The 12,162-nt window shown below is 39.0% G+C and overlaps 1 protein-coding gene across 5 annotated transcripts in view; it reads right to left on the minus strand.

Moving 5' to 3' along the window:
• DENND1B (DENN domain containing 1B) overlaps positions 1-12,162 on the minus strand; it is a 156,106-nt gene that overhangs the window by 97,234 nt on the left and 46,710 nt on the right. For all 5 annotated transcript variants that reach the window (XM_082052745.1, XM_082052746.1, XM_082052743.1 and 2 more), the window contains exon 4: positions 1,129-1,178. In XM_082052745.1, coding sequence (XP_081908871.1) covers positions 1,129-1,178 — 50 coding nt within the window. The remainder of the gene's footprint in view (positions 1-1,128; positions 1,179-12,162) is intronic.

The raw sequence follows: 12,162 nt of genomic DNA on the forward strand, positions 1-12,162 counted from the left end.
ATTTTATTTCCATTATTTATCTTCATTACCAATTTCAAACAGAAGTCTGTACATATCTTGAGCACACTGAAGACTTTAATGCTTTAAAGCCAACACTGACAACTGTATTAATTAAGTCATTAAAACAGCTTAAAGGATGGTGAGCTTAACCAGTTCAAAACCCAAACAACTTAATTAAATTCAACTATAAAAGACTAAATTAACCCAGTTTACTTCAGGGAAGTTGTGTTTATGAAGGTCTTTATTTTGCCATTGTGTTTCTCTGCAAAGCCTCTCTTTCCGTTACATACACACCACCTTTCACTCCTCAGATGGCAGCTTCTTGCCTCCGATAGATGTTTCTCAACTTTGGGTCTCCATCTGTGACTGATACCAATGTTGTTCTGAAACCAGCTCAGCCTGCACGTTACCTGGGTGTATCTTTCATTAATTATGCAAATCAGGCTTCTCATTCAATCTTTGCTGGTTAGGACAATAAGAGTTTTCCAAACTGAGTGAGTAAAATTTATTAAATTAATTGCCATTAATCATTTTGACAAGCCTAACTATTTTGATTAATAAAAATGTTTTATATGAACAATTTAAATGACTGGCAGCATTACATGGAAGCCACACCATAACTGATACCAGAAAGGTAAGGGCTAATTAATTATAAATAATGGTCTTGATTCTTCCCTGAGAAAAATCAATTATATATTTTGTTACTTCCATGCAACTAAAGACTTAATTTCTTTGAACTCAAACAACATGTTTTCAGTACTGCATGGTGAGGTTTTACGTCCTGGTGCACCGTAACATTTTTTTATGATGCTTGCTGTTTGAAGGAAACCATGTTATATCCTTATATTGACACCAATGGTGTTTACAAATATAACGGCCAAAACTGAGAGCCAGAATGTAGCTCTATCTTGAAAGACGTGTCCCTAAAATTCTCTAAGTTTGCATTTTGCTGCAATAATGTCCTACCAGTGTTTTCATTCTTAATTGAACACAAAGGATGTGTTCTTCTCATTTGCAGGTGCAAGTTTAGAGAGTACAACATGTTTTCTTTTAAATATTTCCTTGCAATTATGCTGAATATAATTTTGTAAGAAATATTTTTAAACAAACTATAACTGTACTACATACCTTTCAACGTCAAAAGGAAAGCAGAACTTTGGAACGCTGTTCAGCACTTCCTGTAAATGGAAGTGAAAGAAATAGAGTTAGCATTTTGAAAAGCCTTTCATTTGTATTTGATAACAACTGCCCTACAGCTTGCTTTTAAAAAAATATCCAAAAATAATCATAACAAACCATAAATTCAGGGAATATACGATTGCAAAACATACAGCACACGTTCCTGGACTGAAATAATTGATTATTAAAAAGGAATTAAGTTTGTGCTATGGCAGATTGCAAAGACAATGCCATAGAAGCCCCAGGAGGGAAAGGCCTGGCCTGAAGGGTATTAACACCCTTCACATCCCCGCTGGGATTCCCTTCAACAAGGCCATATGGATTTTACAAGAAGCACCACACCATATGGGTAAGCCACGTCTGCTGCTACTTGTACCACAGACTAGCCACAGGGACTTCTGACAGATCCTGGCTCAAAAATACAAATGTTGTTTCAATTAAAATGCAGGCAGAGAAAAGGGAATGAAGTTGGCAGCAGAATGAATTGCAGAGAGGTATAACAACTCTATACATGTTCCATAGTCAAATGCTGAAAGTGATGGAAATCATCTGCTGGTCCGAAGGAGAAATTTATATGATTAACCCTTCGGGTTTCACAAGCAAGCCTCGCTATTAATAAAGGGAAGCAGGGGGGTGAAATCCACCGGATCTACATTCGTACTATAATACAAAAGGATAATGTCACTCTTTCTTGCAGAATTTTATTTAAGAAGCTGTTTAGTGGCAAATAAAATGTGTTAATTAAAATATAAAAATGCTCCCAAACTAGTCAACATTTTCTTAAAAAAAAAAAAAAAAAGTGAACTACCAGATCAGTTAACAGCAAGTACTAAACAATGACCTTACAAGATCCCAGAAAAACAGGTTTTACTTCCTTTCTCCCAACTGGGAAAATGAACCCTCTGTGAAACGCTCCAGCTAAGGAGAGACAATTGACCCCAACACAGTTGGTCAGCAAAGCTGCACAACTCCCTTTCTGCAGCAGAACAACAAAGAGACAGGTACCCCGCTGCAGTCACCACTCAGCACACAAGGTGCCTGTTTTCAGAAAAATGTGTGTTGATAGCAAATTTCCAGAGCTGCATGTGGGGGTTTAAGAACTTGATCCAAGATGTTAGCACTCTCCAGCCTGAACCCTCTGTTTACTGCACAGTGAACAGTCAACTCCCATTAGGGGAAATTATGTATTTAAATTCCTACACACTGCAATGACTATTTACTTCAAACATTTGCCTGGCTCAGTGGATGGTGTAAAACATGAAGGAGTCATGCCAGTTCCTCAGCAAGGAACAAATAGTTCAGGAGAAACATGCCTCTGAATACAACATGCATATGTTAGTTGCAACATTTTAAAGGTATAGGGTGTGCTCCAGTAAATGATTGCACAAAATGGTAAAGTCAATTTTCTAGAATTTCTAAGTCCAAGAAATCTCCGGAACATTTACTTTGTCAGAACAGGTAAAGAAGGGTATGAAAGACACATGTTGTGCTTTGGGAAAGGTTATTAACTTAATTACGAACAATAGCAGTACACATAATATTCTCCAAAAGAAACTGCTTAAGCACCATCCCAACTGTTGTGAGCAGCCGCTGCAGAAGGGTGAGGGGCAAAATACAAACAAGGCAGGTAAATATTTGAATTTCGGTAGGCAGGAAACATGCACACATGATTCTTGTAGTAGTAACAATGAACTCTAACAAAAGAAAGCAAGCAGAACAGGGTAATCAAAACTTTTAACTTAGAAATATCCTAAACATTTCCAAATAGCTTCTCACTTCAGGCTCATAAAGCTTGCTTTTCACATTCCAAATAAATAGCATTTTATTTAAATTCTCTTTCCAAATCTGCACCTATTCTCACACTATAGGAAGTCATTTTCTCCTTACTACTGAGGATTTTAATTGCTGCCTGGTGAGCTTAGCACTGACTCAGAATTGGGTATGGAAATGTATTCATTTATGTTCCCCATTGTATTCTCTCAGAATAAATTATCACACAAGAAAAAGAAAACAAAAACAAAAACACCAAAGGTATTAGCTCAATATTTTGACTAAACAACCTGAAAATTATGGGGCTGTTTTGCAGCGTTTTCCAGGGAATCTGTGGGACAGGGTTTGCCCCCACTCTGCTCCATCCCCCCCGGCCAGCACAACTTCTGCAGAGCAGCCTCCGCTCGCCTCCCAACTGGCAGGAGCATCCCTCGGGGGACAAGTCTTTAAACCTCCGCACTCTTTAAAATTCAACCAGCCAGCAGGTCTATAGACTGGTGTATAAACAGTATAGACAAAAAAAAAAAAATCCCCTCTCAGCTTATGTCAGTGACAAAGCAGCTCAGCAGTTGACTGCTTCTCCCCTGACAGCATAAGCCGGGTTTACACAGATCAATAGATGGAAGTCCTACCTAGCTTCCAGCGCTCAGCGCTCGCCCTTAATTACAGGTGCTATTCTGATTTTTAAAATGGAAGAAAACAAGGTGCCCCCAAGATGCTCCTAGACAAATTTAAAATGCAAATGACATTATATACACATTCACATACACAGTCACTATTCATGTACAACCACAGCTGATACTTTCAGTAACCTCTCTATTGAATTAAATTTAAGCTCTGGCTCCTAATGGGTCATCATTTTCAAGGATCCAATACAACTCAGCCAGGACTTCCTCTTGAGTCAAAATACACATCCTCAGAAAAAGATTAATGTATTTATTGTCTTTTATTTTCAAAGCTTCATAACAATATGTGTTTATTTCTGAAGACAAAAGGTTGTATAAGTCTTCAGAAAGCAAATTATCCTTTATTCACATGTCCCGTGACTGCTTCCTCCTCTTGCTCTCAGAGTGTTAGTGCTTTCAGAAATGGTCACTGTTTCAGAAAGAAATGAAATTTTATACAGGTGGAAGAGGACAATGTAAAAAAGCAAAAACAACAACAACAACGAAAAAAGACCCACACAAGTAAAATATTATCTCTTTACTTTCAAACACCAAATAAACATATACAGTTGCATACACAATTGAGTTTCATTGCTAAGTGAAAGGATAACTATCTCAATCCTTACACAAGCTCCAGGAGAAAGACAAATATCATAAAATGACTGTCTTGCAAACCACAGCATGCTGCTTCTCTCTCACAAAGCTTAAACAAAAATGGAAATGGTATTTAAGAAAATATTTCCTTTATGCCCATAGCCCAGCAGCAGAAACTTGCACTCTCACAAGCTCATGGTCCAGTGGTTTTATTAATTCACTTTCACAAAATGCACTACACACCTCCAGTCTACCCTGGTCATGCTCACTGGTTCTGCATTGAGACGATATTACAGTAGCCTAAAAAGTAAGATTTATTTAGCGTTCCTTGCTTATTTTGATAGCCATACAGCTAATTCTGTGTGTCATCATTTTATAAAGCAATGTAAAATCTGGTAGAAGATGATTCGGAACTTGCGCAAGCTGGTTTTCTGCAAAAAAGCTCCTGATAACTCACAGTCTTGCCCTTAAGTGAAATTACTGGTTAGTCATTTTGGTTAGATTCAAGATAAACACCATATTCCTTATTAACCAGAAAAGTAGGATTTTATTTTTTTTTTATAATATCACAGTCAATGGATACAAGCATACAAAACCTTCATGGCTGTTCAGAAGTCAGTAATCAGAACTGCAAACCATTATTTTATTTCCAGTCTAGAGTCACCCACCAAGAGCAGCTTCACCTTCCGAGGGAAAGCTCAGAGCACCAACACTGAGCTCAGCATCACTTTGCACACTTAGAGCCTGCCAGAAACAAGTGGGCAGTCTGACCCCACTAAGCTAATTGACAGGTTTCTCTTAAATTAATGAAGTTAGAATTTCATTACACTTCACTTTTCATACTTTCATCCAACAAGGCAGAGTGACAGTATCACACAGATTCATACAAACTGTATTGGTTTAGAAAAGCAAGCACATATGAGGTTCTGACTGTTAATTTACTATTCTGAAATGAAAACAAAGATACCTCAAAGAGGCGTATCTGTAAATATACAAAGTTGTATACATGGCAGAGCACAGTGATCTGGGAGAATACTCAGTTCCTTTTCCACCTGAACAAGACACAACTGGATCTCACTACAGCTGGCACAAGGTACATGAGCTGCTTCTATGGCAAAATTGCACCAGATTCGACACATATTACAGAATCAACTTATTAATGTGTCTCTACGGAAGTGTAAATGGCTTTTTTCACTTCAACTTACGCATTTCAACTGGTTACCTTTTTCTGTGTAGATGAGGCCTGATGATGTGAGGAATCAACAGAAATTAAGTTCTACCTATGGAAAGAGCATCTCTGGAGAGAAAGGGAACAGGCTCGCACTGAGACACAGTCACACCGTGTCCATTCCAGAGACATGCCAGGATACCCAGCAAAGAAACGGCCTAATAGATAGTAACCAAGATAATTTGAATCATTTAATTACATAATCCGGACCAGGCTACCAAAATCATTCATATAAACTAGCGCTCAAATAGGTAGCTAGCTATTCTCACCTCTGTGTTCTGTTTTGAGACAAAAATCAGCTCAAGAAATATCAGTTACAGAAGCACAAATACATGGTCATCCACTACAAAATGCTTTTGCACTTCCTCCCCATTATTTTTACTTCTTCAGCTGTGTTCTTTCTCAGTAACAATATTTTTCTAGTTTTTGCCTTTCTCTTATTTCTCCAGCTTATTTTTGTGAGGTCCTTTTCCCCACTCCTTTTCACTGAAAGAGGAAATCCTTTTTTTTGTCAGTCTTTTATCTTTGTCGTATCTACTTTATTAAAGTCTTCAGGTTTTTTTCACTCATCTGACAAAAGCTACTTGCTATTCTATTTTATTATTGCTTGTAATTGTCCTTCAAAACTCTATTTTTTTCTTGCTAGAACTTCCTCTCCCCACTAACCTCCCTTTAAAGGTCTTTTCTTGAAACCCTTGATGGCAGGTCTCTCTTTTGGTTCTTCTTACCAGTTTTCCCTACTCAAACCTCCAGCTCCAGCCTCAATGTCCCCTCTTCTTCACTCTTGACCCAACTTGCTCTCTCATCTTTCCTCAACGAGGACTCTATTTCACCACTCCTTACCATACTTTTCAGTCACCCTGTGCCAGTCCAAACACACAAATACGAGGTCTGCTTGAGATTTAAGACTGTCATGACAGGTATTTCTGACTCAAACCAGTGACTTCAGTGGGAATATTTAAATGCTTAAAGTTAAGCACAGATTTAGGTCCATTATTAAATCAAAGCCAGGCTGCTTAGCATCTTGCAGTGTTGAGCCCTTCATCGTTACGGCTCAACGAAGGTGAAATTCTGATGCTGCCACATAAAACAGGTGATGAAAAGGCAAGCTCCGGCCTCGCCGCTGACTCTTCCTTTTCCTTCCTCTGAAGCCACGCACACCCACAGCAGGGACCCATGCGGAGTCAGCAGCTGCAGTTGGATTTCAAAGACTTAGCTCTTACCTCTGCTAAAAATCTCATCAGAAAATTGTAGCTACAATAAAGGCCCAAATGGTTTGAATAATAAAAAAAAATTAATCTTAGATTACATTCACAGAAATCCAAAGGTCTAAAGTATGGAAGTCATTATCAGGCCTCCATAACTATTTTTAACCTCTATGTGCCTCTCCCCCAAGTGCATCATTCAGTGATCACCCCTCGTTCTGTAGGGTTATAAATACATAAATAATCAGCTGCTTTCTGAACACATAGAGCAAAATAAGAATACAGCGACTGAATGCAAATGGTTTAGGTTGGAGATGCAAAGCTCTTTGAAGAAGTAAATAAATATGTACCTTACGGTTACAGAACTTCATTTTTGCAAGAATTAACCACTAAACTACATGGCTTATTTATTGTTTTTAAAAATCTTTTTTTAAGTCAGAAATCTCCAGTTTAAAATATTTTAATTAGCATTTCCACATTTGTTAAATACAGTGCACATATTTAGAATTTTCAGGAGCTCAGTGCTACCTGTGGAGACTGCAAAGCAGAACTGTACAACTACGTGACTCTACCAAGCTCTCTGCAACACAAGCAACACCCTTCTCCAACCTTCATGAATCACTTGAAACAAGAAAGTTTTCCAGACTCAGCAATGAGTCCCACTTTGTATACTGCAAAGAAACACAACCAGTACTTGACCTTCTGCATTTTTGCCTTTGGATATTTCAAATCTTCCTCTAGTTCTAAAGGCAAACTACAAAGAACACTCTGAAATTGTTTCAGAGAAATATTGATATTTAATAGTAATTACCAATTGGCCTTCTAGTCATGTTTATGAGGCAGTCTCATGAAAGTCACATGCACATAGCACCATTTCATCTGCTCCATAACGCCCCAGGGTGACTGCTGCCGTGATATGAAATGTTAGAGGCAACACAACTGTGTGATACAGGAGTTTCAGTGCTGTGTGGGCGACAAAACACAGACCCATAGGTGTGCTCTCTAAGCTCCAGCTCTTGCAATATTTCTATTCCCAGAAGATAAAAAAAATTTGTGCAACCACAGCTCCCTCAAAACAGACTGACTCTTTCCAGCTCACAGAGTAAGTTGTGGTTAGTGCTGTGTTTTCTGACAACTAATTCTATACAAATACCACTGACACCTCGGAGTTCCTACATCCCTGACAAACATCTAAAGGAGAAGGTGATTCTGGACCGTGTAGCAGAAGCTCTCAGAAATGCATTCAAGGAAAATGAAAACCACTAAGATGAGCCATGTACACATTCCTACAATCGTTACCTGTTTTGATCCACTGAACACAAATTCTACTCCGCTGCTGAGAACAATTTTTGATGCTCATTTAGTTGGCTGACACACAAACTGGCGAGGCTCTACACCCTGTGACTGACATTCAGAAGAATCAGGTTGCTTGCAATGTTTAAACAACAAGCCCTGGAGAAGGCGGCCTGATCTCTCAAAAGTGTCATGTCTTCATCTTTCTAAAGTTTATTCAGAGCACTATTTGTTGTCTAAAACAAATGTGGAGTTGAATACTTGCGAAAGAGGAGGAGATCACTTAATAAATTGCAATCAGAGTTCATTTCTTCCTGCACCCTGTCTCTTCTCCACTTGGCCACCTCCCAGTTACAAGCCTCAGGGGAGGAGGGAAGGATGAGAAGGTTGGTTCCCCTCCCGGCCCGGCCAGCCAGGCGGCTGGAGATGGTTGGTAGCTCGGTCTGGCTGCTCTGTGCTCTGCAGCGCAATGGGAACGCAGGTAGATCACGGAGACTGATGAGGCAGCAGGACTGTGTCTGCCACTGAACTTACAGATGATCGTTGCAACATCACTTCGAACTAACAGCACATGAAATACACACAAAAATAAATACAGTATGCTCCTGCCCTGTACAGCAGACTACGGCTGGTGCTGCAGACTTCACTGCTTTTAAAGCATCTTTCAACGGCACCTTACAATGGGAAATGAACAAATGTATTAATTAGCCCCAAGTACTTTATAAGGCATTGTTAATCTCACTGTCCTGCAAGACTGAAGAATAACTAAGTTTTCCTAGACAGCCACAGAATAAGTTTTTAAAAAAATCAGATTTTTACCAAGTTATAAAATGTTGGACTCTCTATTTGTCTAATTGTTCCTGAATCACATCACGTAACCAGTTAAAAATAAAGCATATTTCAGCCAGATTTGTGTCAGCATATAAGCACCCAAAGTTCACTTTAAAATAACAATTTCTGTTAGAAATAGCTGAATTGTTAAAATCATGTGAAGTTCAGTACAAGTTAATTTACCTGCTGAAAAAACCCCAAACTTTCCCGGAACTCATAATAAAAACAAAAACTGACAATGCTATTCTAATGGGAATTTCCTTGGGAAGAAGAAGTGTAGATGGAATTCTTGCCACCCACCCCATTACTGGTAAGGCAAACAAAAAGAAGAGAAATAATACTTCCCCATATAGCTCTAGCAAACATATAATATTTGTATTCCCTGCACCAATGAACAGCTTTCCCTTACTTCCCTGACCTCTGTCAGGGACACCATTATTCCCCAGGCAATATCAGAGTGCTGGGAAAAACAGGAAATACGCTCTTCCGTCTCCACTCTTGAGACTACTATGTGGGCAATATTTAACTTTTAAAATAGGAGAATATTTATGATCTTTAAACTAGAGGTAAGGTAGACATCACTTTCAAAATCCAAATATGTAAGCCTTTGAAGGACACATTAAAATCCATGTGTCATCCTGCATAGCTAAGAGGGCAGAAATATTTATTTCAGTCAAGACTTCTTAAGATTTCCCACTGCTTACAACACCAGTGACGATGCAGTGACATGGAGAACTCCCTGCACAGCCTGTTCAGATGCTGCTTCTCCAGTGGTGAAAAAATAACCACCATAAAATCAAACACATATTAAAATTGGTTCTTATTTGTTTCACCTGTTAAGATTTTTATTCCACATTGGAATACTCTGATAGCACAGGACAGAAAAGAGACTATTTGGAACATGCCCAACTCTGCTTATTCAATATTTGCTCCGTCCAGCCTGGCCTGGGATGTCTCCAGGGATGGACCATCCACTACCTCTCTGGGCAACCCGGGCCAGTGTCTCACCACTCCCATTGTAAAACAATTCTTCCTCATGGTTAGCCTGAATATTCTTCTCAATCATCAGGGAAAGAAATTTTTTGAAGTAAAATTAACTATAGAAGTATGCTTCTACTAATAAATAGCCGCATTTCCATAAAAATGAAATATACTGAAAAAAGTAATAAAATTTCAAGCATAATACTCTACTCTTGATGACAATCGATACATTTCAGATTGAACTCCAAGTATATTTTGCTCCAAATGTATTCCAAAATCTTTTTCCTCCATAAATTCTAGCATGTCACTGGAGCCTTCAAACTATGCATAGTACTAATTATAAAAAACAAACCAAAAAAAGCAACTTCAATTTTGATGGAAGTAGCCAAGGCAGAAGACCCACAACATGCAGCACCCAGGAAACCAGAAAGAAAGGCCAGAAGCAAGAAAAGGATAAGAAATTTTTTGATTTAGAAGGGAGAAAACAGCAAAATGGATTGACTTTATAAATGAGTTAATGGTTTTATCCACACATGACACCACATTGTCTTTTCCATACAGGTGATCAGAGGTTGCCAGACTTTTGGAGGTACAACCAGCAAACATTTTTGACAGCTACTGGGGTTCTTTCAAATCTCCTCTTAGTGTCATCAGTAAAATCTCCGGATTTTTCTGTAAAACATAGTTTAGCACGCTGACGAGGAAAAAAAGAAAAAAAAAAAAACACACACACACACACAAAAAAAAAAAAAAAAACAAAAAACCAAAACAAAATAAACACACTACACCAAAGATTCCACCTTGTTTGAAATAGCACTTCACAATTTCTGGCTCCCTCAGTTTTCTAACCATTTTGCTTTGACATGGGCACACTGCAGCAGCAGAAGCAAACAAACATTATAGTCTGACTACAACAGTCAAAGTGGGAACAACAGCCCGAGTACGACATAAAAAATTGCCCTTTTTTGTGAACTAAATCATAAGAAAGAAGTACCGTACTAGCTACTTAAAAAGCAAGTCCTGAAGCAGAGAGTGCCTGTAAACAGTAGTCATTCCTTGCCTAGAAAGCTTCTACTGAACAATTGGTCTTGCTCAATAAATATCCAGTACTGATGTGCACAGAAAGGTTGGCACAAAATCTGCAGACTGCTTATACACAAAAATTGGTCTGCTCAGGCTGGGGAGAGAAACTGTGTCTTAGAAAGTCAAGCGATGCTCTTCCAGAACCAGAGCTTTCCACTGATTTTTTTCATAAAATGACCATACAGCATATGCTGCTATGATGAAATCCTGATTTTGCTGGTCACTCAGAAACTTAAAAGTAGTTAATAAATGAAGCATCACATAAGTTAATGAACAACTTGGGTGCCAAGTCAAGAGAAAATATCTGTAGCAGAGAGTGAGCTATACAGATAAATAAGGGTGAGACAGTCCAAAAGCCAAATCCTTGACTAGGGCCCATCCACCTCTAAATGCACGGGGAAGCGTGCCAGCTCGCACGGGTGTGCCAGGGGAAATTGGGAACCACATCGCAGTGTAAAGGGCAGTGAAACCCACTATGTGTATGGGCTGAGCTTCTTGAGCTAGAAGAATCTATAGCCCAAAGAAAAGGAACTGAGAAAGGAAATCAGCTTCTACATAACCTGCTAGGTTTATAGTTTCATAATTATAATTAACTGTGATTTTTTAATAAAAGAAACACTTATTTCTTGTTTTAAAGGTAGCATAAGTCAAATTCTAAACCTTACCATAACATACCTCAATGCGAATTACTTGTAGTAATAGCTTTTTAGTAATAAATTCAAATACAATCAACAGTGTTGAAAAAGGGGAGATGAAACTCCAAGAGCAAAGAGGGGCAGGGACGAACCAAACAAGCATAATTTTAAAGCGCTCACATATCCCTTATGTTACCAGATGCACATAGATGACTACCACAAAAGAATAAAAAGCAATGCACATAAAATTAGATGTATTATTTCTCAAGGAAATATGCAATGTGCATTCCTTTTGCCTACGGCTGAACCTCTCCACACCTTCTGGCTCCCTGCTATTGCATCCTTGCTGGAGATTACGCCGCAGCAATTTCACGTTGGGGTTTCTGCACGTGAGCACCCGTCAGCCACTTCAGCAGAAAGTTGATCAGCTTAGCTCAGACCTCTGAAACAGCACAAGCCAACTGTGAGCAGCTGAGAGGGAGGCAAGTCCCCTCGGCAGAGCAGGCAGCGCAAGCACTGCGGGCAGGAAGAGCTTCAACCGCTTCACTTCGATCCAGAACGAACCTGCTCAAGCTCAGGAAAGACAGCTGCAAATCTAACTCAAGTATTTACAACACTTACTGAAAAATGAACAAAAATCCTGTTCCTACAGCAGGATATCGCTACACAGTGAAAGGGGTCTTCCCTCTTCCTGACTT

This window comes from Streptopelia decaocto, assembly GCF_964273445.1.
Source record: "Streptopelia decaocto genome assembly, chromosome: 5".
NCBI classification, from domain to species: Eukaryota; Metazoa; Chordata; class Aves; order Columbiformes; family Columbidae; genus Streptopelia; species Streptopelia decaocto.